Source organism: Pelophylax lessonae, assembly GCF_965119305.1.
Source record: "Pelophylax lessonae genome assembly, chromosome: 5".
NCBI lineage: Eukaryota > Metazoa > Chordata > Amphibia > Anura > Ranidae > Pelophylax > Pelophylax lessonae.
This window is the reverse complement of record NC_138772.1, coordinates 365605575-365632264: the sequence shown is the minus strand read 5'-3', so window position 1 is coordinate 365632264 and position 26690 is coordinate 365605575. Positions and strand designations below refer to the sequence as shown.

The following is a 26690-nucleotide window of genomic DNA, read 5'->3' as shown; positions in this document are numbered from 1 at the left end:
CTCATCTGTCTCATCAGATCCTGAATCTGAGTGGGCCGCTGCGGACGTGGGTCATCCTGCTGGATCTGCAACCACGTGCCTAGAATCCTCTGATAGTGAGGGTGATTCCTCCATGTCTGCGAGAGCGCACGAGAAGGAGCTGGTGGATGCAGTGATTGTATCTGTGTGTGAGACCCTGAAGATGGAGGACGCAGCTGAAGCTTTGACGGAAGCGCAGGTACCCTTTGGCACAAACAAGCCATCCAGAGTGACAAAGGGGTTTCCGTTTCCCCGCTTATTTTGACAGAATTGTTGCTAAAGAGTGGGGACGACCGAAACGCCCCCATTGGGTCCCTAAGTGGTGGTACAAGACCTGTTCCTTCAAGGGTTGATTGTCTTCGGAACATTTCAGGGTTTCACAGTCCCCAGGGAGGAAGGCAAAGTGCATCCAGTCCTGGACCTCAAGGCGCTAAACTGCTTTGTGCAGGTACAGAGGTTCAGAATGGAGTCCATTCGAACGATGGTGGCATCCCTGCGTCAGGGGGATTTCCTTGCCTCTATCGATATCAAGGATGCCTACCTTCACATTCCTATATATGTCAGTCACCAGCGTTTTCTCCACTTTGCTGTGGGAGAGGAGCATTATCAGTTTGTGGCCTTACCCTTTGGTCTTGCCTCTGTTCCTCAGGTCTTCACAAAAGTGTTAGCCCCAGTGCTTACCTTGCTATGCCAATGGGGGAGCGCGGTACTGGGCTACTTGGACGATCTCCTTCTGTGAGCGGAGTCTCCTTCTGCTCTGGTGGACAACCTGGAGATCACAATCCAGACTCTGCGGGAGTTTGGCTGGTTTGAACTTTCAGAAGTCTGGCCTTGTTTTAGCTCAGCTTTGCGGACGATCTGGGCTTGACTCTGGACTCGATCTTAGACAGAGTGCTCCTTCGTCTGGAAAAACTCCAGAAATTGCAGACTGCAATTCATCTCCTGCTGTCCAAAAGATGGTCATCCCTCTGGACTTGCATGCGGGTGCTGGTCCTGGTGGTGTCTACTTTTGGTGTTCCATTTGCACAGTTCCATACGAGGTCTCTGCAAAGGGAGATTCTGACCAAATGGGGCAAGACTCCCCAGTCTGTGGAATATCAGATTTGGCTGGGTCGGGGAACGATATGGTAGCTTCGTTCTCTGGCGCTTCGGCTGGGAAAATCCTTTTTGCCTCTGTATTGAACAGTGGTCACCACGGATGCCAGCCTGTCCGGGGGAAGCCTTCTGCTTAAAGAAGCTGGAAGAGTCCAGACTACCGATCAAGGTCTTGATGTCTTGGAACTCTGAGTGATCAGACTGTGTCTGGATCATTGGATGGATCGTCTTCAGGGTTTTCCAGTGCGCTTTCAGTCGGACAATGCTACTTATCTCAATCATCAAGGGAGCACAAGAAGTTTCCTGGTGGCTCTGGAGGTAGCAGGCATTCTAAGGTGGGCAGAACGGTTGGAAAATTGGCAGGCGGATTATCTTAGTTGTCAGGAGTTGGACCACGGGGAGTGGTCTCTTCATCCAGAGGTGTTTCATTAGCTGTGTCTCCAGCGGGGCACTCCCGAGGTGGATCTGTTGGCGTCTTGGTTCAACGAAAGCTGCAGAGGTTTGTGGCTCGGTCAAGAGATCCTCTGGCGGATGCCACAGACGTGCTGGGGGCCTCGTGGGGTCAGTATCGGCTGATTTACGCCTTCCCTCCTCTCAGACTTCTGCCCAGACTTCTACACAGGATCGCGGTAGAGGCAGAAGGGATTCCGATCTTAGTGGCTCCAGACTGGCCTCGCCGGGCTTGTTACGCCAATCTGGTGCGGCTGGTCGATGACGTTCCTTGGAAGCTTCCTCTCAGGGAGGATCTGCTGTCCCAAGGACCAATTTTCCATCCTGCTTTGCAGTCGCTGGCTTTGACGGCTTGGCTGTTGAACGCCAGTTGCTGAAGGATAGGGTTTTATCTGAAGGATAGGGTTTTATCTGAGTCAGTGATTATTACCCTGTTGAAAGCTAGGAAATCTACTTCTAGGAAGATCTACCATCGTACGTGGAAGACATACGTTGCGTGGTGTGAGTCTCTTGGAGTTCCTACTCACTCTTTCTTGGTTGCTCTAATCCTAACCCTTCAACGGGGGGGGGTTGAACAGAAATTGACCTTGAGTACCATCAAGGGCCAGGTGTCGGCTTTGGCAGGCATCTTCCAACAACCTTTGGCCACACGCTCCCTGGTACGTACCTTTCTTAAGGGTGTCTGACATTTGGTTCCTCCAGTGTGGGCTCCATTGCCGCACTGGGATCTTAATTTTGTGCTTTCAGGTCTGCAGAAGCCTCCTTTTGAAAATATTTGGAAGAATCTCCTACTTACATTGTCTCAGAAGGTAGCCTTCTGGCTTTTACTTCTGCGCGCAGGGTGTCGGAACTTGCAGTGTTATCCTGTCGTTAACCTCACCTGGTGATTCACAGGGATAAGGTGGTTCTTCGCCCCTTTCCGTCGTTCCCTCCAAAGATTGTCTCTGATTTTCATTTGAATGAAGACATTGTGTTGCTTTTCTGTGTCCCAGGCCTAAACATTTGAAGGAAATGGTCTTGCATGCCTTGGATGTGATTCGGGCAATTAGGGTGTCCCTGGCAGCTATGGAGTCTTTCAGGAAGTCAGGCTCTCTTTGTGCTCACGGATGGACCTCGAAAAGCGTTGTCCACTTTCTCTGCCAGCATTTCCAGATGGATCAGACAGACAGTGGTTCAGGCCTATTCCATCAGGGGTCAGGTTCCTCCTTTCCCTGTGAAGGCGCACTCTACTAGGGCGCTTAGTGCCTCCTGGGCCTTTCGTCATCAGGCGTCAGTGACACGGGTTTGCAAGGTGGGCACCTAGTCGTCGGTGCACGCTTTTACAAAGTTTTATAAAGTGGATGTGTTGGCATCTGCGGAGGCTTCTGTTGGCCGCAAGGTTTTGTAGACTGCGGTTTAAGAGGACCTGATCCTTTTTGAGGATGTATTGTGTTTTTCAGATGGGCTCCGGTTGTTTGGTTGAGCCCCTCTTGCCTGGTTGGCTAATGTTTAGCCTTGGGAATTTTTTGGTTCCCACCCCCGATGTTTAACACTGCTTTGGGACGTCCCAATGGTTATGAATTCCAGGAGCTGTGTCCCTCAATTAACAAAAGAGAAAATGTGATTTTTGACTTACTGTAAAATCCGTTTCTCTGATGTTCATCCCTCTGCGGAGTTATTATTCTCCTGACACTGCTTGTTACAAAACTGTGTGGCTATAGCAGAGTGAGGGAGTATATCCCCTGGGACTGCCCATGGGTGTAGCCAGAATTTTTTTTCCTGCCCAGTATCCTACTCCTGTGGAGGGCAGTATAATGAAGAGAGATAACACTGCTCAGGCCAGTCAAAGCCAATGATTCAAGGTGGGTGCTGAACCTCGGCTCGCCACCAGGAGAAGCATAAAAGAAGAAAATGGTTGGGTCGCACACTACCACAGAATCCAATGAAGAAAAGTTCCTTTATTCACATAAGTGGTACAAGGTACAGCAAGGTAGGATAGTAGACGCGTTTCCCACGACTGCTACGTGCTTGTTCACTAACAGGTGGTAACAGGTATTGAACAAGCACGTAGCAGTCGTCTGAAATGCGTCTACTGACCTACCCTGCTGTACCTTGTACCACTTATGTGAATAAAGGAATTTTTCTTCCTTGGATCATATGGGGGTGTGCCACCATTTTCTTCTTTTATGCTTTTGCTGGAGGCAATATAACCCAATAGTTATGAATACCAGGAGCTGTGTCCTTCAATGAACATCAGAGAAATTGATTTTACGGTAAGTCAAAAATCCCATTTTTATTCTACTGGTCATGTGCTTTTGGAAATATATGGTTTTGGGGTCTTGTACAAACTCTGAAAGCTGTAAAAAAAAAAAGCAACGAAAAAATTGCAAAAATTGTCTGGAGCACAGCAGCAAAAAGGTTAAGGAGTGAGCACAGAGAGTAATACAGATCAGCGCTTGTAGTTCTTTCTTGGTGATTCGTTAAAATTGTAGTGGCAGTGGTTTGTTTATTTTTTTTCAGTTCCCAAATAAATTTTTTGTGGTGCTGTAGTTTCCATTTGAATCTCTACCTTTGGGGCTCAAGAGGCTTTGTATCTCAACTGTACAAAGTGTAAGTTTGGCCACCTACCAAGGTCATTGGGATCATAGGAAGTATCCACCAATGTTTTTACCCTGACTCAGACTTTGTCTCACCTGCTCTACTAGAATTGGTGCTCAATATTAAGAATTATTTACTCCCCTTTGGTTATTCAAAATCAGGAGAAACTCAAGATACAAAACTCTTCTGCCTATCCTGGACCTTAACCTTCCTAGTGGTATTCCTGAGTGTGGCTCGGGGTTACATTTCAGTGCCAAAAGCGGTAACCCCGAGCCACACTCGGGGTACCGCCAGGAAGATCGCTGGATCCTGGTAGAGGGGTTACTTACCTTGTCACCGGAATCCATCGATGTATCCGGGCAGTGAGCGGCGGCGGAGCTTCCTCCTGATCCTCTGTGTGCCCCGGCTTCCGTCTCCTGCGACGTGACGTCCGCAGGGGGGGTGGAACCGGCGGCAAATTCAAAAAGTAAATGCACAAACACACTGATACACTGTAATCCTATTGAATTACATTACTAAAATAAAATAAATTGACCTTAGCTTGCCCCCCAGTGCTTTCTCCATTGCACTTCCTGCATTTTTCCTGTACCTTGTGTCTGGATACTGCAGAGCAACCATGGCATCAAACAAGCACGCCGCCACCTCAAAAGCGGTATATGACCTGCTGGGCGACAGCGATACAGAATCGCTTGCAGAATGGAGTGATAGTGATTCGTGGGGAAGTTCGTTAGCAGACGCAGAAAGTGATTTCAGCGATGAGCCTGCGACTGTGCCCAGCGATGTGCGGACTTGGTGCTCGTTCGACTGTGGTACAGAGCACGTAGCGCCCCCAAGGTTCCCGTTTACCGGAGCACCTGGTATCAAAGTGGATGCTGAGGATGACAACCCCTTGGCATACCTGCAACTCTTTTTGATCAATGAGGTTATTGAAAAGATTGTTGTCGAAACCAATCAGTACCAGGAGCAACAAGCTGCAGCGCATCGGCGGTTTTCAAGGAGCAGGATGTGGGAACCCGTGACCAAAGCGGACATCTGGAAATTTCTGGGCCTAATTATTTTGCAGGGAGTGGTAGGAAAACCCCTGCAGAAGTGGTATTGGACCACCAACAAATTACTGGCCACTCTTTTTTTTTTGGCACGGTTATGTCGGAGTACACATTTTCGCTCATATGAAGTATTTGCACTTTACAAATAATGACGAATTTGACAAAACTTCTCATCCAGCTCCAAAGCTCAAAAAGATTTGGGACGTTTTATCAAATAATTTTGAAAAATTTCCAGCAGTCCTATGTCCCAGAAAGAGACATTTGTATAGACGAAAGTCTAATGGCCTATAAAGGGAGACTCAGCTGGATACAGTATATTGCGTCCAAGAGAGTACGCTTTGGCATTAAGTCATTTATGCTGTGTGAATCCAGCTCTGGATATATTTGGAATTCAGTCCTATGCACCGGGAGAGGAACCAAATTCAACGAAAGGTTCAGCAGGTATGGAATGGCAACTGCTTCATTTCTTACGCTGATTGAGCCTCTGCTGAATCAGGGGTACTTTGTCACCACAGACAATTTTTATACATCCCCAGAACTGTATGAGTTCCTTCTTCAGAACAAGACGGATGCGTATGGGACCGTTAGAGCTAACCGGCGTGACATGCCCTCCACCTTTTGCCAACAAAAAGCTCAAGCCCAGAGAAATAGTTGCCTGGCAGAAAGGAAAAATGTTGGCACTGAGATGGCGCGACAAAAAAGATGTGTGCCTGATGAGTACCATCCACAACACCTCTACTGTCATGGTACACACAAAAGGTGGAAAAGATGTTATGAAACAACTGGTCATGGGATTATAACAACACCATGGGAGGTGTGGACAGAGCTGACCAGGCCATGACTTTTTATCCAGCAATGCGGAAACAACAAAAAAATATTATAAAAAAATATTCAGGCATCTTCTGGAACAGTGTTTGTGGAACGCATTCATTCTCCTAAAAAAGAAGAGTGACATGCCTGTAGTTCATGCGGACTTTGTGTGGAAAATTGCTGAGCTGATATTTCTCAGGCACCAAGCACCAACAGCTGTAAGTAGATCTGGACGCCGTGCTGCTGGTGTTGTGAAACCCGAACGCCTGACCGGTCGTCCCTTTATGGACCACATTCCACCAACGGAAAGTCTGCACCCACAAGGATGTGTGTGGTTTGTTGTTCCAAACGGGACGACACTGGACGGAAAATCAGAAAAGAAACGCGGTACTACTGTCCTGACTGACGTTGGACTTTGTGCTGTACCCTGTTTCAAAATTTTCCACACCCAGGACGTTTATTGAAGCAATATGACCACTAATATTGCATCCTTTTTGGGGAAAAAATAAAATAAATATTGCATCCTTGTTTGACAAAAAAAGTCAGTTTTTGATTACATTATTTACTATAATTTATTGAATAAAAAGTGTTATTATTATTATTTTATTTATTATTTTATAGTTATTTATTATATTATAATTTAGGATCTTGTGTTTCAAACTTTATCATACCTGGGATGTTATAAAGAAGAATGCTTAGTAAAAATAAATCGTATATAAATAGTTTGTTTGGGCTGCTCATTCTTAAGAATTACATGCAAAATAATGGTACCGCTTTCAGCACCTAAAATCTGAAATAATCATACCACCAGGGAGGTTTTTGTGTACTCAAAATAAAAGCCCTCCAAGTTCCATTCAATATAATATAAAAAAATTGGAGGAGTCACTGGTATTTTATGTAATATGAACACCAAAAAAAACAATAAAAACCTAGTTAAGACTCAACTCCAATATACTTTTATCTTAACCTGTTCTATAGGACTATACTGTAATACCATTGCCGTGATACAAAAGTGCATACGTTTTTTTGAAGCTCACAAGTGAAATGCACAATGGTTAAAAACAACTTTTTTTTGCCAAAGGTATACATAAAAATAAACACATTCTCCTTCTCTCTATCTCTCTCTTACTCCCCTCACACTCGGACTATTGTGACTTAGACTTATTTTCAGTTATGTGCAGATTATTTGAGCTGTAGCTTATAAATTGCTGCTGCTATGCTCTGAGTGTCCTTACATGGGCTTTAAAAAGTGATAAAGGTGTAAGGGTATGGCACTCCCTTATAAATCCTAAACCATATATACAGTAGAAAAAATATCGAAGTGAATAAATTTAAAAAAATTCCAATGTGACATAATTCAACACCAATGTTTCTTCAATGTAAATTTTCTGCTTCTTCACTACTTGTGCACCTTAAGCACAAGTGGTGAAGACGCAGGAGATTTACGTTGAAGAACAATTGGTGTTGGAATTATGTCACATTGGACTTTTTTGCTTTATTCACTTCAATATTTAATATTTTTGTATTGTACATGGTTTGTTTATGAGTGCCATACCTTTTTATTACTTCTTTTTAATCACTATAGGTGGACTTTCCACTTAAAAGGGGCAGCCACATTTATTTGATGTTAACTATTAAGAGGCGCCCTACACTGGTCTATTTTTTTTCATTGTCACTTACATGGATTTTGCCTTGCATAATTTGCCTGGATTTTAGATCATTTGTGGCTATAGTACTGCATCATTCATGGGTCTTTCAATCTATGCATTTAGTAAAGGAGGTTTGAATGGGTCTGCTGCATGGTGAGTGTGCTATTTATAAATACTGTGCATACGATAGATCTGAGTGGTGGGTAGTGCATTTGTGACCTGTTACAAGTTACACCCTGAATTTAAATTTAACATGTTACAAAAGGTGAACTTAGCCTTTGAACAGTACATGTAATTTGTAAACATTAACAATACTCATAGCAAGAAATCTGGCTGGCTTTTCAATTAAAAAGTAAATTTTCCCCTTTATGATCAGTGGACCAGGCCCTGAGGTTACAAAGCAAGCCCAAATCATGAGGATACCTTCACCATACTTCACTGTTGGGATGATGTTTTGATGTTGGTAAGCTGTGCATTTTTGCACCATACAAAGTGCCGAGTAGTCTACCCCAACAATTCAACCTTCGGGTAGTTTGTTCACAAAACATTTCCCCAATAGCGTGGAGGTTTGACAAGGTCATCTTTTGGAAAACCTCAGGCATGTAGCAATGTTTTTTTTTGGAGAGCAGCGCCTTTTTTTGTGGTGTTTTGCCATGGACACCCTAGCTGTTCTAAGACTTACACATGGTAGACTCATGAACAGGGATATTTGCCAGTTCCAGTGTTGTCTTCAAGCCTTTAGCTGTTACTTGTGAGTTCTCTTCTTTCCCTTCCACCTGTGGTAGAAGGAAAGAAAATTGCATACTTTATGGCTGGCATTGGATGAATATCAGATCACATTTTGTGGCAAATTACTGCAGAAAACCAATTTAATCCCAAGGGGTGCACATACTTTTTCTTGCCACTGTTTATAAAATCAAATTGGAGAGTAAGAGAGAGAGGATGAGTGGGCCATGGTGTTTATGTTAATATTTACTTTTGGTCAAAGGTTGTGTAACCATTTATGTATTTCATTTGTGATCTTCAATAAAAATGTATGGGTTTTTGTATGATGGCAATGGTATTGCTGGATTGTCCTATAGAACATGTTAAAAGTATACTGGAGTTGAGACTTAACTAGGTTTTTATTGTTTTTTTGGGTGAACATAATTTATGGATTGTCTACTTCCCTTGAGGCTTTCTACAGCCCCACAAGTGCTTACCAAGGGGCATTTTAATCATCTCCTATCTACCAGACCAGTTTGCAGATTACCTTACAGTCCTTCTGGGGTTTTTTTTTTTTGTCCCGAATATTCAATATTCCTCTGTAAACCCGTCCTCATGCTTAGAATACCTGGGTATGGTTATAGACACCACTTCGACAAAGATTTTTTTATTTTTTTGCCAAGGCAACCCAAAAACCCTGCTGCTTCTGTCCCAGCTCTTTTACTTACAAGGCATGTTCTCCCTTTAAAGGCTGCATGCGAAAAATTGCAAAAAGTGGCTCATGACCGGTTTCATTTAAGCCTAGTTATTGGTATGTGTTTGATGTGCTATGAATACATTCATGTGTTGTTATTTTTTATTTGTTTTTGCTTTTTTTTGTTGTTTTAATATTTAACTATGTCTGTATTGTTTTACTTAAATACGGAGATTAATGCATGCAGATGCCAGACCAAGCCTTCCACCACTTTATACTGCAGTAGCCAAGCATCATGTAAAGTCTGGCAGCTGTCAACCTGAACTCTCCTGTGAATGAACCTATAAGGGAGACATGCTGGTTATTCTTATCTGTGGCCAGCACATGCTGAGTAGCATTTGGGTTACTATCTCCTAAGAGGCAGTAAATGCTGCTTGGCAGTGGGGAACAAATTGACTTGCGGTCAGAGCCTCTATTTTTTACATTTTGATCAGGAGATGAGGCAAATCATTTGGGGATAATAAATAAAGTGCATGTGTGGTCAAAATCTATTTAAAGTGTATTTTGTGGGCAGTTTTATTAGCTCAAACAGGAAGTTAGGAACTCCGTAGATTTTTGGCACGATCGCCAGACATTTTTCAGTACTTGCACTATTTTAAATAGACAACAACATAATAAGGAAATATACAAATTGAAGATGCTTTTTAAGGCTACATTCAGAAGGGCAATCAGCACATCCTGCTATTTTCAGCAGCAAGAATCTGTGAATTGCTTTGTCTGGAATTACAGGCGTGTACGAATAACTTCAGCTGTTTAGCTCATACAAAACAGCCACGAGCTGACAGCGGCCACAGCTATTTGTGACTGTTTGCACAGCCAGCAGCTAACTGCGGTGATTGTGTCTCAATGAATTTTGATCAATGCATGTAATCTTTGACTGTGCGAACGGTTTCCAATAGCTGTGGCCGCTGTCAGCCTGTCATTGTTTTGTATAGGCTAAGCAGCCACAGCTATTTGCATACCCTGACAATCCAGATGCAGGAATTCACAGATTACCGCCACTAAAAATCTCATGGTGTGCTAATCGCATATCTAAATGTAACCTAAACCTAGGTACACAGTTTTTTTTTGAGTACACACAGCAGGTTGAATGAAACAAGAAGAAAGCGGATAGATCCCTGCATGAACACAAGCAATGTTGATGGAGGGATCTCTCTCGCTGAGACATTGTTTTCTGATTCCCCCACCAGAATACACTGATTTAACAGTTGCAGCCATTGGCTGCAAGCGCTGATCGAATGCTGGTTCCTGCTGAACTGGCCAATTTTCGGGCTGTGTGTACCAGGCTTTAGGAGTATATTTATAAAGCAACAAATATGCCATTCACCAAACCTTCACTACAGGTGTATTTGCTTTAATTACCGTGAGTTCACCTGCTGTGAAGGCTTGGTGAATGTTACACTTAGTGCTGGTTTACACCAGTGCGACGGGACAGTTCAAACTCGCGCATCAAGTCGCACCCCACTTGAGGCAATGGAATCATTCATAATGCTTTGACTCGGGTCGCAGCAACTTTGAAAAAGGTTCCTACACTTTTTCTGTGCAATTTCAGTGCCACTTACATTGACATCTAATAAATTAAGTCGCACAGATATCATCAAGCTGCACATAAAATTGCACTGCTTTGAAGTTGTGCTTAAGTAGTGCGATTTCAAAATCTGTGTGAACCAGGGCTAACAGTTTGTTAAACGATACCCCTAAAAGTAAAGCTATCTTTTATGAAAGTGAAGACGGTGTTCTTGAAAACAAAACTGTTCATTTTATACTGACAGTCCTGTTATCTGTCTTGTCAACTAGGGGGAATGCTTATTGCTCTACAGGGAAAAGTGTTAAGTTGGCTGTACATTCGTAGTATTTGATGCAACGGAAAATAAAATAAAAGTGCAGCGCTAATGGGTGAGGAACTGCAACAGTTCTCAATACAAACAAATAAAATGACATATGTGATCAGTAAATGTGAAAATCTGTAACTAAATACAATCAAAGTCCATATAGAGTTCACAATGGTAAGTGCAAGTGGAGTAATCCAAAACAGAGAAGTGAATCTTGAATACTGATATCCCATCACCAACACCAAACAAAATTGCGCTCACCAGATGCTGTTGACCCTGAATACCATATAGCATGAGGGTCAAAAAGGCTGTTAGGATGGTATAGGATTCCTGAAACGATCTGCAACCACGTATGTCTCCCAGGTCTATATCCATCAGGGTAGGTAGAAAGGATCACTCACAGAAATCCAGACCCATGTGGAAATAAACCAAAGGAAACAGACATAGTGTAAAACTAGTTCCTCACCCATTAGCGCTGCACTTTTATTTTATTTTCCGTTGCATCAACCATTTTGTCAGTTGTTTGTGTCAGCAGCTTATGCATTTGATTGGTTAGCGCAGTTTATGCACCCCCTTTTTTCCACTCATTCGTAGTATTTTGCTGGAAATTTTTTATTTTAAGAATGTATGTTGGTTTTCTAATCATTAGTGAGGTCAATTTCAGCAGGGATTGTGGTTTTCGTTCAGTAAAGTTCTGTCATTCCAAAACGGAATATTAACAGCAAGCACAATTTAGAAGTACAAATGACATTTGTCTAGGGCTGAAACAACTAATCGACTAAATCGATAATAATCGATAATGACAATCGTTGTCAACGATTGTCATTATCGATTAGTTGCTCCGTCGATTAGTTGTGCTGCTTTGTGAAGTTTCCCCGCTTGTCAGCGAGCTGTCTGCAGTGTGAAGCCGACGGCTGCATTCACTGTGTCTCTCTCTCACAGCTCTGCACTTCCGTGACTTCCCCCCTCCTCCCCCCTCCCTCCTCCTTTCCTCTCTGCCTTTCCTCCCCGCCCTCTTGCTGATGTCAGTGAGTCATATCAAGGCAGAAAAGAGGACAGAAGCAGCCAGCAGAACGTGAGTGCCGAGATTAGAGCTACAGTGTCCTGTGACTGTCCATGCACTGTCCCGCCAAAAAATATAATAAAAGCTTCTCCAGATAAAAGTTAATATTCCTTATAAAGTGCAATATTCTAATAGAAAAATAAGTGATTAAAAACGTCCATAGAGCACATATAGGGGGTCTTTCTATGCTGCCTATTTCATATCTATGGCTGACATGGACGTTTTTATTCACTTATTTTTCTATTTGAATATTGCTCCTTATAAGGAATATTAACTTTTATCTAGATAAGCATTTATTATATTATTTACAGTATATAGGAGCTTAATTGAGAAAAAAAAAAAAAAGTTTTGGTATAAGGCTCGGTTCACATTTGTGCAATGCGGGAACGCTGCGAATATGCAGCGTGTTCCCGCATCACATCCACACAAGAGGCAGTTCACACTGCCATATGCGATACGCAGGGGGTGTCAATTAAATGTTAACGACACCCCCAGTTTGATTGCATATCGCAGTGCGATCTAACAGTTTTCACAGAATCGGATCGTACAACTGTGAACCACTGTGCGGTGCGATCCGATCCTGAGGCGGCTCAAAAAATGCCTCATGTGCGAGTTTGGTGCGGATGCGCTGTGAATTCAGCCATACAAAGTGTATGGCTGAACTCGCATCCGCACATGAGATCGCATGTAATTTAGGAGCAGTGCGCTCCGAATTACATGCGATCTCGCAAACCGCACAAGTGTGAACCGGCACTAAGTGCTGGTTCACACTACTGCGGGTGCGCTGGTTCGCACTGCACCCGCACAAAAGTCGCACAGGACCCTTTTTTTCAGCCGCATCAGGATCGGATCGCACAATGGTTTACACTTGTGCGATCCGATCCTGTGCGAACTGTCAGATCGCACTGCGATATGTGATCAAACTGGGGATGTCGTTAACATTTAATTGACACCCCCTGCGTATCGCATATGGCAGTGTAGACTGCCTCTTGTGCAGATGCGATGCGGGAACAGGCTGCGAATACGCAGCCTTCCAGCATCGCACAAGTGTGAACCGGCACTTACACTCTGTTTGCTCATTATTATTTTAAATAAATGAAAAAAAAGGCATATTGAGTTTTTTTATTATTTTATCCGATTAATCGATTAATCGAAAAAATAATCGGCAACTAATCGATTATTAAAATAATCGTTAGTTGCAGCCCTACATTTGTCCAGTCATTGAATGTACAAAGAATTTTCATGTTAATGTGTTCGTTCATATATTCGCACAAGTGTTTCCTTGAAAATCTGCTAGTGTATAGCCAGCTTTAGAACCTATCATATTTGTATAACTCTTCTGTAAAATGTACATGTAAGAAAAGTGTTCAGATTCCCAAAAGTCATCTTATGCTGGACAGCCAAATTGTGGGTCCTCTTTTTCTTTGTGCACCATGGAGAGTTGGACTGCACATTCTGTACGCCTTGGTGTTCTTTTTCCAATAATACCTCTTACAGAAGTAACAGTAGGTTTGATCTGGTTTCTTGTAGTCCTATATGAGCTTTCTTTTTTCCTAAGTGACATTTCAATACATGGCTTGCCTATATTTGGGATGCAAAAGTTTCAAATTTCACTACTATTACTCCTCTTACCGTTTGGGGTCCCAAGAGGTTCTGTCCTTGGACCGCTACTATTCTCAATCTACACCTCCTCCCTGGGTCAGCCAATAGCCTCCCATGGCTTCCACTACCATTTCTATGCTTATGACACCCAAATCTATCTCTCTACCCCTCAGCTCACCCCATCAGTCTCTTCGCGCATCACTGATTTACTAACAGACCTATCAGCCAGGATGTAACACCAAGATTCATCCACCTTACCAACCGTTCAGTGTCCTCCACCCCTCTGTGCCAATCCCTTCACTGGCTTCCACTCACCCAACAAATAAAATATACATCCACAACCCCCCAGCTACATCACTAACCTGATCTCAAAATATCAACCAAGCCGCTATCTTCGGTCCTCCCAAGACCTCCTGCTCTCTAGCTCCCTTGTCACCTCCTCCCATGCTTGCCTCCAGGATTTCTCCAGAGCTTCTCCCATCCTATGGAACTCTCTAACCCAATCTGTCCAACTGTCCCCTAATCTATCTGTCTTTAAACAATCCATAAAACCCTTCTCTTTAAGGAAGCCTATCTGGCTACTAACTAATACACGGTTTCACTTTCTCCATCAGCTCATCCCCCACAGCTATTACCTTTTGTATCAATTGACCCTCCCTTTTAGACTGTAAGCTCTAACCAAAAGGGTCCTCTGATTCCTTTTGCACCAAATTGTATTGTAACTGTAATATCTGCCTTCATTTTGTTAAGCGCTGCGCTATATAAATCCTGTATAATAATACTATTGACTCCTCATTTGTAAATTGCAGCAGTAGAGTTTTTTTAAACTGTTTCCCTTAGCCTTGGTTCACACCAGTGCTGCTTAGAAATCGCGCTACATCAGTGCGATTTAAAAGCCATTTATCCATGCGATTTGCACCTCTGATTTAATTGCGACTTAGTTTAACCGAAGTCTATGCAAGTCGCAATGAAATCTGAAAAAAAAAACAGTTCAGAAACCTTTTTCAAAGTCGCTGCAATCTGAGTCACGGCAATTTGAATGGTTCCATTGCCATCAATGGGGTTCGACATGTAATGCGATTTGGAACTGATAAATCGCACCTGTGTGAACGAAGGCTTAAACTTATTTTGAGGATTTCATGTTGTTTTTATTAAAATAATATATATAAAAAAAAAAAACAAAGAAAAATAAAACGCAGGAACCACGAGCTGCGATTGACATAGTTTTTGGTTTGGAATTTGCAATTAAAAACATACATCTATATCCCAAGATATGTGTGGTTCAATTTGCCTTTTTTATTTTTCCCTATTTTAGGATCAAAGCCATTTAAGTGCAAGATCTGCCACTTTGCAGCAGCTCAGCTAGGAGATGCCAGAAACCATGTGAAGCGACATCTCGGGATGAGAGAATACAAGTGTCATGTTTGTGGGTGAGTAAATTACTCTACTACTGCTATAGATCACTCTGAAAGAGAAAAAAAAAAACTAGAAACTGTGCATTCCTTCACCATACAAACTGACTCTCACGATGGCTAACATTATGCATGCATACCCTGCTTTTCATTGTTATGGTAAATTCCTTAAATACAGTTATGACATGTCTCTCCCACTCTAATCCAGCACTGTAGATGAGCAATTGTATGGGGCTACAAGGTCATTCTGAACCTGTAATCTGTAAATTGCCTAAATTATAGGATGTTCACTCATTTTTACAGAGAGAACTATGAATTCCTGTTAAAGACATCAAAAATATATAATAACACTTGTAACACTGAGTTTTAGTTGATGTGCTGCTGTATCTGGACTGTTCAAAGCATTATTTTCCTTTTCCACATTTAATAATTTTGGTGACTTCCAATGTAAATGTTTGTTAATTTAGAGGAAAGCTTGCAAACATAGACAGCAAAAATAGCATTTGCCTTTCAAAGCAAACTTTGCCAAATATGTCCACTTCCTTTATGTCAGAAAACCAAGACCTTGAAAAGTAATGTGACATTAAAAAAAAAAGGGGAAAGAAAAGGACTGTACCCCCTAAAGCTGAGAAGATGCAGTCCAAATGTTAAGCAACTAAACTGAAAGAAATAGAGAAGAGACGTGGGGAAAATGTGGGAAAAAAAAAGTAGAAAAACTAAACAAAAAACATTGCAAAATTAAGGAAAGGAGACTTAAATCTGAGGATTTGGTAGGTAGCATACGGACAAAGTGGTAAAACATGCAGAGATTAATGGCAAATAGTAGCCACGCTAATTGAAGAATGCAATAGATGGGCTTCACCTTCCATAGTGTCAAGAGTTGCAGACCAGAGAACACAAGTTTGACAAGAAATCTGTAGAAACTGGTTACCCGAGGTACTGTGCTAGTGCAAGCAACAGGATTTAAATTACCTCCTAGGGATGTACAAAGACACCTTTCGAACATGACTGTGCTGTATTCTGCCTTTCGCCAAGCAGGTGGCATGGGTGCACATGTAGAACATGTACTTGGCAAGCATTGTTGGTTTTAAACAGTTTTAAAACAGTTTTAAACAGTTGAGGCATAAGAAAAAGGACCGGCATCAGCCCAGAGGAGGTAAACAGAAGCCACAACAATATTTAAAAAAAAAAAAAAATGATTGAAAACTATAAAAAAAATGTGAGAATCACATTCATATAAAGGAAGAAAAAAGTTAAGAGAACCAATTTACCTTTTGCTTTCATTGATTGGAGGATAATGCTTTTGCATCCTCACCACTGTTGTATACTGCCACTTGCAAAAGTTGGGTTCACTAATTAACAAAGAAAGCCCAGGGTGTTGCCCCCTGCTCATGGCCAAAGCCCCTTCCACAGCGTGGACAGCTTAGTTACCAGGGACACCTGCTTTTTCCAGTAGGGGAGGAGCAGTGGCAGTTCTCATTTTTAACTTTTGGCTTGGTCACAGCTTCTTGGGTGTTCACCAAAACATTGGTGCCAGTCTTTGCTACAGTGCTGTCAACCCCTGATGACTTTTTTTTTTTTTTTTTTTACTGACAAAACATTAACCGTTTACTGATGGAGAACTTTTTTTACTGATAATCTGAAATATTACAGAAACTATTATAAACTAATACAATCAATATTTAAAGGCTAAATTCACCTTTAACGTAAAAAAAATAATGATTTTTTTTGCATAAATTAAATGTGCAATAATTATTGTTTCCCAGAGGAACCTGCAAAGCATGGCACTTGGAATCCGTAGATAATGAGTGAAGTGGCAGGCTAAATAGGAGTGTAACATATATAACCTGTTCCTAAAGACAAACTTAGCCTTGAACAGTACAAACAAAATGTAAACATTAGCAATACTCCTAAGTAATCTGCCTGACTTTACAATTAAAAAGTCAAAACAGCATGACAAAATGTGAGCAAGACTAGTATTACGAAAGACATGGGGCACCCTGGGAAAGAACAAAAAAAGTTCTGCGGTGCACATAGCATACCACGGCAAACAATAGGCCTAGCCAAAATCTGTACCTGCTGTATACACTGCACACCTATACCACAGTCCTTATACCCGCAAATTACTTAATATTGCGCCAAAACTGACAGTCTCACGGACACAAACCTCAGGACAAAGAATTATTTTTGTAAAGTTAAATGTTTCTTCTACATATGTTTTTATTCACACAAATGTATATTTTTGTCTTACTGAGCCTACCTTAAAGAAGAACTTCATTAAAACCAGAAAATGTTGAGACAATGAACACCTTGAGTCTATGGACAGCTTAATATATAGAGTGCAGGATTTAGGAGTAAGTAACAAAATTGAGTGCACCAGTCAGAATGAGCACCATGTTCACATTAGAGTCCTCCATTACATCAAAGTCCCCAGGAATCCCCCTATAAATCCGAGTCTGTAGAGTCCCCCTTGATCAGTGCCCCAAGAATGTCAGCTCACATCAGAGCACTGAGTTCCCACTTACCTCAGTGCCCCCTTCCATCCTCGCTCAACTCATGCAACGGGGCGTGTGACTATAATCTACACTTGATGTGAGTCATTATGCCAGCGTGCAGGCACTCACCTGGATCCGCTCCGTTGCCCAATCCAAGACCTAGCCCAGTAGTTCTCTAATCGACTGGCTCCAGAACTGCGCACACGCAGTTCAGAGTTGCCGACAATGTGATTTTTTTTTTTATTACAGGCAATGTCTATGGAGGTTTACCGTTAGAAAAGTGCATGTTGTTTTTTTACAAACCATCCGTATGTTTTTGGACAGTTGGCAACACTGCTTAACTGCCTTTCAAGATGAGAGGGACGCCAATTGTGGGATATATAGATGACCTTCAGTTGAGGGTAGAGTCTTGTTGGGATCAGGAGTCCAACCTCTCCATCACCATTTAGGCTTCGGAGGAATTCTGGTGGAACTTAACCCTACAGAAATCCTTGCCGATTCCATCACTCCTTATGGAATACTGAAGGTAGATTTGGATAGAAGCCAGGCCAAGGTGTTACTTATGTTGGAAAAAAACTACAGAAGCTACAGGTTTAGGTACACCTACCACACACTCGCAAGTGGTCGGCCATCTACAATTTTAATTCTGGGTCTTGTGGTAGCGTACTTCAACAAAGTTTTCTATGTGGAACATAACACCAGAGCGTTGCAGCACAAGATCCTGTCTCAGTGGAGCAAGCCCCCTTTTGTCATTGGATAGTGAGATCAAATTAAGTCACCTTGAAATGCTGACTTTAAGTTCTCTTTTATTTTGTGGCTCCACACTCCCATGCTGCAGTCCTGAAAGATTGTTTCTACTACTGCTCTAGAAAATAGTAATGATGGATACCGGCCTACATGACTGGGGAGGAGTACTGGGTCTCTAGTTTCCTTAGGGTCTTGGAGTACAGAGGAGTCCCTGCTTCCTATCAATGTGCTGGAACAATGAGTGATCAGGTGGATTCTGCTTCACTGGACACACCTTCTGGAGGGGTACCATGTACAGATACAATCGGACAACAGCACAGGTGTGGCGTATGTAAAATGTTCAGGGGGGATCAAGAGCATAGGAACAGTGTTGGAAGTGTCCCACATCCCAAACGGGGCAGAGCCATGTTCTAGATGTAAAAAACTGTAAAGTAGGTTATCCTAGCCGAAAAACTCTGGATCTCGGAAAGCGGGCCCTTCATCTAGACATCTTTCAGCAAATCTGTCAGCGCTGGGGGATCCCAGATGCCAATTTTCTGGCATTGCATCTCAATTGAAAAGTGAACAGGTTCATAGCAAGTGTAGGGAACTCTTGGGCACTCTCTTGGGGACCCCCAGGTCACCAGAACTAATGTCCCCATTGGAAGGTTTCCCCTCTTTTGTGGGGACAACCCAAAATGTAGGATTTTCTTATATTTTCACTTTCAATGGTAAAGGTAAACAACAAATCAAATAAATCTCCTTAACGAGGACACAGCAATAAAAACTTTATAGGTGGTGGTCTAATCCTTCTCCCCTCTATCCAAATAAAAAAAAAAAGTTTTGCCTTTAGTTATACTTTAAACATGATCAAGGATCGGGTGTAAACATTTGCAGTTTTGCTCCAATGTCTGCTGACATTACTGCCACTCGTCTGCACTTTCATTTTGGTAATTAGATAGTTACACATGTTGCTTCTCCTGTAAGACCACCATTTTTACAGTGGTACCTGAATCTAGTATTGTCAGTTTTACAAAAGCTGCCATAAAGGACATCAAAGAGATCCCACTCATGAATTCTATAGTGACCGTCACGTTGACATGCAGGGTTATCTGAACTGCCGGCATTCTCCATACTTGGTAATGCATAAGGTAAAGTTTTTGCTAAAAGTTATGTTCGCCTTTCACCTGAATGACGACATTGTGCTTCCATTTTTGTGGCCTGATGGTCCTTGGAGGTAATCCGAACAATTAAGATGTACTTCAATGCTACAGCCGGGTTTTGAAGGACAGCCTTGCTGTTTTTAAAGAGGACCCACATAAGGGCCTTGCATCATCAATTGCCACAATCTCACACTCGATCTGTTAAACTGTTGTACAATCATATGTCATCAAGCACTAAGAACAACTGTTTGTGGTGACTTACTTGGATGGTATGTGCATTCAAGGAGTTCTTTCATCAGACCCCATTTTCACAGGTTTGTAGGGCAGTCTTCTCATACATTCAACAAATTGTACAAGGTTGATGTGGCAACATCATTCAAAGCCAGTGTAGGGCATAAAGTTTTGCAAATGGCAGTTTAACTGGCCTGTATATTTTGTCTTTTAAGATGGTTAGCCTAATTTGCTGAAGCACGGTCAAAGTGGAGTCTCGCGAGATGCAGCTGTAACACTTTGGTAAAACCCAGAAGTGGCTGCACGAGACAGCGGAGGTATTAGAATGCAGAAGGCATGTAAACATCACATGTTACAGGAAATTCTCATATTGATTATAAACGATCACTTTGTAAAACAACCCATTCAGTTTAAAATAGAATTGAAATGCAAAACAACAACATCATCCGCAGTAATCAGCACGGGTTTACAAAAGGGCATACTTGTCAAACCAATCTGTTAACATTCTACGAGGAACTGAGCTGTGAGCTAGACAGGGGAGGACCTGTGGATGTGGTGTTACCTGTATTTTGCTAAGGCGTTTGATACAGTTCCCCACAAACGCTTAATTTCTAAAAAAAGGTCGGCAGGTTAAAGAGGCGTGTCAAAAGGGTGGTAATAATTAACACTTAGACTGGTCTGGGGTGGTAAGTTGGGTCCCCAAGGCTCAGTCCTGGGACCAATTTTGTTCAATGTGTTCAATTTATTCATAAATAGCATTGAGGACAGGATCATTAGCTCAATCTCAATTTTTTTAGATGACACAAAATTGGGCAGGGCAATAACTTCACATCGGGACGCAGAAATCTTACAGAATCACCTGAACAAAATAACAGAGTGGGCAAATACATGGCAAATGAGGTTTTATATGGGGAAGTGTAAGGTATTGCACTTGGGGACTAAAAACATAAAAGCACAATACACTTTAAAGGGGGAACCTCTGGGGGAATCAAAAATGGAGAAAGATCTGGGAGTCTTAGTGGAAGATAGACTTAGCATTAGCAATAGCATGCAATGTCAAGCTGCAGCTGTCAAAACTGGCAGAATATTAGCATGCATAAGGACGGGAATGTATTCCAGAGATAAAACTATAATCCTACCACTTTATAAAACACTGGTCGGATCGCATCTGGAGTATTCTGTCCAGTTCTGGTCGCCAGTCCTCAGAAGGGATGTGTTGGAGCTGGAGAGAGTCCAGAGAAGGGCAACTTAACTAATTAGGGGATTGGAGGACCTTAATTATGAAGAATGCTTACAAGCGCTTGATTTATTCTCCCTGGAGAAGAGACGCCTGAGAGAGGACATGATAGCAATCTACAAATACCTCAATGGTGATCTCAACATAGAAAAAAACATGATTCAGTCGCAAGGAATGCATGAGGACACAAGGCCATATAATGTGATTAGAGGAGAAGCGTTTTAACCTCAGGCTACGCAGGGGGTTCTTTACAGTAAGGGAATTCTCTGCCACAAATAGTAGTAACTGCCGGGAGTATGGCTACGTTTAAAAGACTCTTGGATGAACATCTCAAGGATCAAAACATTCAGGGGTATGAGAAATTATTACGGCCACACACACCTACACAGGTTGAACTGGATGGACTTTTGTCTTGATTCAACCTCAACTACTATGTAACTATGTAATGGCTGTGCAGAAGGGGTGTGTCATGACAAGTCTGACCATTGGAGGAGAGCATGTTGAGTTCCCAGCACAGCTGACCATGGTGTGTTCTCCTGCTTAGTGTTGTCAGTTTTTGATAGAAAAGCAGAGGGGCTGGCAGGAACACCAGGGATTTCACACAAAAGAAGCAATACAAAGAGGATACTTGTTCATACAAGTACATGGTACAAAAGGCACATATCAGGAATATAAAATGTTTAGTTTACATACTCTTTATTGTGGAACTATTTCTTTTTAGGGTAATGTCCTAAAGTTTTAAAATGCCACAGAATGCATGGTATATTACAATATAGTTGATTTGGTTTTTAATGCTCAGTTCTTGGTTAAAAATATATTGTAACATTGATATGCCAGTAAATGTAACTGATATGTGTTCTATAAAACCACTTTACACCCACCTTTTGTATCCTGCTTAGAAAAGTCGTCTAGCTAATGCAAAGACAGACTCAAATTCAATTACTGTTAGCACAGTGCATGGGATTATGCGGCATATTAGCAGGCAACTTTTACGTATAATACAAATCCATTGCTTAGCTAGACTTTATGGTTAAATGGGTACTTCAGCATGGGAACAATAATGTGTCACATTACTTTACTATGCAAATCACTTGGACAGAATAAGAAGCGTTCAAACAGACCTGCATCTTTTTCAGTTTATTCATATAGTATATTGTGGATAATATAGTTATTACATAATATATATATATTTTTTTTTAACTTAATGGGTTAAACCTGACATTTCAGTAACTTATGGTAAATTCCTGAAATGTCACAATATACAGCTCTCTCTCTATCTCTATCTCTACATACACACATATATATATATGTATAGTGGGGAAAATAATTGTTTCATCCTCCTAATTTTTTTTATAGGGGGTCATTTAAATAATAGAGACGGAATATTAACCAAAAATCCAGAAAAAAAAAAACTTCCTTCTGGGACAACAGCCATGCAGACCAATTTGATGCATTGTGCGGCATATGATCTGAGCAGTGACAGGCTGATACCCCCACCCCTTCAACCTCTGCAGCAATGCTGGCAGCACTCATATGTCTATTTCCCAAAGACAAACTCTGGATATTACGCTGAGCAGGTGCACTCAACTTCTTTGGTCGACCATGGTGAGGCCTGTTCTGAGTGGAACCTGCCCTCTTAAACCGCTGTATGGTCTTGGCCACCATGCTGCAGCTCAGTTTCAGGGTCTTGGCAGTCTTTTTATAGCCTAGGCCATCTTTATGTAGAGCAACAATCCTTTTTTTCAGATCCTCAGAGTTCTTTGCCATGAGGTGCATGTTGAACTTCCAGTGACTGGTATGAGAGAGTGAGAGTGATCACACCAAATTTGCCACACCTGTTCCCCATTCACACCTGAGATCTTATAACGCTAACGAGTCACATGACACCGGGGAGGGAAAATGGCTAATTGGGCCGGCTTTGGACATTTTCACTTAGGGGTGTACTCACTTTTGTTGTCAGCGGTTTAGACATTAATGGCTGTGTATTGAGTTATTTTGAGGGGACAGCAAATTTACAGTGTTATACAAGCTGTACACTTAATACTTTACATTGTAGCAAAGTCTCATTTCTTTAGTGTTGTCGCAAGAAAAGATATAATAAAATATTTAAAAAAATTTGAGGGGTGTACTCACTTTTGTGAGATACTGTGTGTGTGTGTGTGTGTGTGTGTGTGTATGTGTGTGTATATATATATATATATATATGTGTCTTTTTTTTACTGAAATTATGTCATCAGCCTGCTGCAGGCAGGATTAAGCATTTTTTTGTCTCCTCTCTCCTACTGATTAGGGGGAAAAATTGTAACTTTGTAGCAAGTCACAAAGTGGGAGGTGCAGCAGGGAGCTGTTCTGTGTACATTTTTGAACACCGCTATTATTGTGGCACCTTTGAGCCAGCATCTTAGTTCACAAAGTAGATGTTGATGTTAGATACCACCTTATTGTGCATTTTTATACATGGCGCTCATGTTTGTGTAGTCTGGCGGGCATTTTCTTGTGGTTTGCCAATGGAAATGGCGGTGACCATGACAGTGGAGCCCTGTGGGCGGCGATTTCGGCAGGGGGAACCCCTCCTCATCCCCTGGTGCTCACTCCTGGATCATTTTACTTCCCAATCGCCGCACGTGTAGTGCAGATTCTCCTAGTGGCTGCAAGTGCCTGTTTCTGTGGGTGGTGAGTCTGGTGGGGGTCCTCTCCCTCTCTGCTGAGGATTGCTTGGTGCTTTGGGCCTGGCGACCAGGTGGTGCTGCCAGCGCAGTGGGGTTGTCCCTTAGCAGTGTTTTACACTTTTTGTGGGGCCCCCCTGGTAACTCATTTATTATTTGGAGCACATTTCTCCACCTGATCCCCTCTCTGAGGCTGCGGGGCCCTCCTGGGTCCCAACCATCTATCCATGCACTTACAGTAGTCCCGGAGTTCTTTGCGTCCTGGGTGAAGGGGGGTGCTAGCAAAAAAGTGCACCCTGCCTTCCCCTGCCTCATATGTGTCATTGGATCTTGAATCTGATTCGGCCGTCATGGAAGTGGGTCACCCTGCTGGGTCTGCAACCACGCGCCTGGAATCCTCTGATAGTGTAACGCTCCTGCGTTTTTATATGGTGTGGATTTTCAGCTGCAGAAATAGTTCCACGTCAGTAGCCATGTAAGAGATATGCTGAGATACCATTCCCAACCTCAATGACTCATCATGTGTGGAAGGTCTTATTTCAGCCAGTAAATACACACAATTAGCAAGCTGGTTCTTAGAGTGACTTTATGCATGTGGTAACACAATGATGAAGGTTGAGGGATAGGTTGAGTGGAGGTGGTAGGTGATAGACACTTGAAGGTGAGACAGTAGCAGATGGATGCAGGAAGGTTTAGCAATGTTGTATGATAGCAGATGATAGAATAGCAGGTGGACATACAAAAGAGATCAACCCAGTGCAGAAAAGTAGCAGTAGTCTCAAGAGCTAGCAATCTAGTTTATGCAGATGTGATAAACAGTCTCTACTATGCAGAGCTAGATAGTGTAAGCTTAGTATAAGTTTATAGAGAATTCCCCTGCGGGGTACTTAGCACTATTAGCGATACAGCCGAAGGGTGGTTCAGGAGAGGCGGATGATCCAGTAGCGGGATACAGGGATCAGCGCAGCGAGGTTCCGCCAGCGAAGTAAGCTTGCAAGCATGGAAGCTTCAAGCAAGGTTAGCATCCAGATAAGGGTGTTTGAACGAACACATGTGAGTGAGAACCGACGCCTTAAATAGCCATCTAGTCCGGCGCTGAGTGATGACAGCTCCAGTCTTAAAGGTGTATGCGCACCTTTCCAAAAGTAAATGGTAAGGCGCATACACTTGTGGAAAGTGTAATTTAGGGTACCAAAAGGTACCGGAACATTACAGATAGTAAGGATGATTCCTCCACGTTTGCGACCGCACGCGAAAAGGCGCTGGTGGATGCACTGATTGTATCTGTGCATGAGACCCTGGGAATGGAGGACACAGCTGAAGCTGCGACAGAGGCACAGGTGCGCTTTGGTTCTCACAAGACATCCAAAGCGGCAAAGGTGTTTCCCTTCCCTACCTATCTTGACAGAATTGTCGCTAAAGAGTGGGGATGACCAAAGCGTCCCCGTGGTGTCCCTAAGCGTTTTACTAGGCATTACCCCTATGAGGATTCCCTTCTTAAGAAGTAGACTGTGCCACCAGTGGTGGACCCTCTAGTTTCCAGATTAAACCATGATTCTGCTTGAAGAGTCCCTGGCCTTTAGGGATCCGGCTGACCGGAAGGCGGAGGCTGTGGTCAGCACTATGTACACTTTGGCTGGTTTGGCAATGAGTCTGGTATTCACTATTGCCCTAGTGCGAGAGCAGGTTTCTCCAGACTCACGGACAAGGCCCCTTTTTAATGAGTGGTTCCATATTTTTTTTTTCGTCTGCTTGATCTGTAAAAACAGCTGCAATTGACTGTTTTCTTTTTTTTTTTTTTTTCATTTTTACAGTGATAGAACCCGATTAGGTTACCACATTTTTTACAAGATATCTTTGATAGGGATTTTGGGATAGTAGTCCTCAGATTGCTAAGAGCTATCCTGCTTCTGATGTTAGGGGGCTTCCAGTACAAGAGTTTGGAGTCTTTTAGTAAAACAGGCAAATGTTTTTTAAGGCCTCCATGTGTCAATGTTTACAATGGAATCGGGTAGTGAATTTAGGTCTCATGCACACTGCAGCTCAAAAATGCCTGATTTAAAGGCGTCAAGCTTTTTCTCTCTGGCGCTTCTAAACACCCCTCCATGTTAGCCTATGTTGCCCATGCACGTATTGACGTTTACAGGAGTTTAGAGGCAGAAACCCCCCCCCCCCCCCACCAAAGTCACATTCAGGCGAGGAGCTTTTGCGCATAAATGCTCAAATTATAAATGGATGTAATTTTAACAGTAGTGTCTGCATTGTATTATCGGGCCCCTTTAAAGTTGCATGTTTGGCAGATTTTCTTGTTGTTTTCCAATCTTGAGGAGGTGGTACCTATCCTAGCAACCCTGGCAATATATAGCCATATGTTACATTACCTTTGCAATCACCAAATGTAACTTCCTGCAAATGTCGAATAATAAATTAGTTCTTTGCAAAATGGCAACTAAAAATGTTTTTTTACACAATACTGGTGTATAGAATGTCCTGAGAATCACATTCCCGACTGTGTGATTGACGCACTTGATTTTTTTTAGAAGTCTACATTGAGACACAAATTAGGATTCAGAAGTCCTCTGCAGTAGGAGTTTCGTTTTTTGCTGAAATACTGTTCTCATCCATATGTATCATTACAATCCTGAGATTGCACTGGTGACTAAATTAAAGGCTGATCCTCCCATTTATAAAACAGCTTGAGCAAGTCCCATTGGGGGAGATCTCCTTTCAATTCCTCTCCTGTAGATACAACTGGAAATGAGAGAAAATCTCTAAAGTAAGTTGTCTCTTAGACAGCATTTGACGATTTCTGCTCTATTTCTGTAGCAGTGATTATGCAAAATTTTAGGGTTGTGAATTGCTCTTTCATTACTGGCTAAGTCTTCCAAGGAAAGATTCTTTATTAATGAGAATTTTAATATTGTATTATATTGTAAAGCGCTGTGTAAATTGTTGGCGCTCTAACAATCCTATATAATTATATAATAATAGTAGTCTTTGCATGGCTGATTGCTGGCACTTGCCTTCCGGTTCCCTCCTGCAAGTGTTGCGACGCAGGGGGTTGAACCGGCGGTAAATTCAAAAGTGTAAAAACACAAATGACATGATATAAGCTGTGATCCTAACGGATTACACTGTATCATGCCATTTCAGCACAGG

General features: G+C 42.3%; 1 protein-coding gene across 2 annotated transcripts in view; it reads left to right on the top strand.

The window, feature by feature from the left end:
* Window positions 1-26690, top strand: part of ZNF407 (zinc finger protein 407) — a 773592-nt gene that overhangs the window by 93794 nt on the left and 653108 nt on the right. For both annotated transcript variants that reach the window (XM_082259209.1, XM_082259208.1), the window contains one exon: window positions 14917-15031. In XM_082259209.1, the coding sequence (XP_082115335.1) occupies window positions 14917-15031 (115 nt within the window). The remainder of the gene's footprint in view (window positions 1-14916; window positions 15032-26690) is intronic.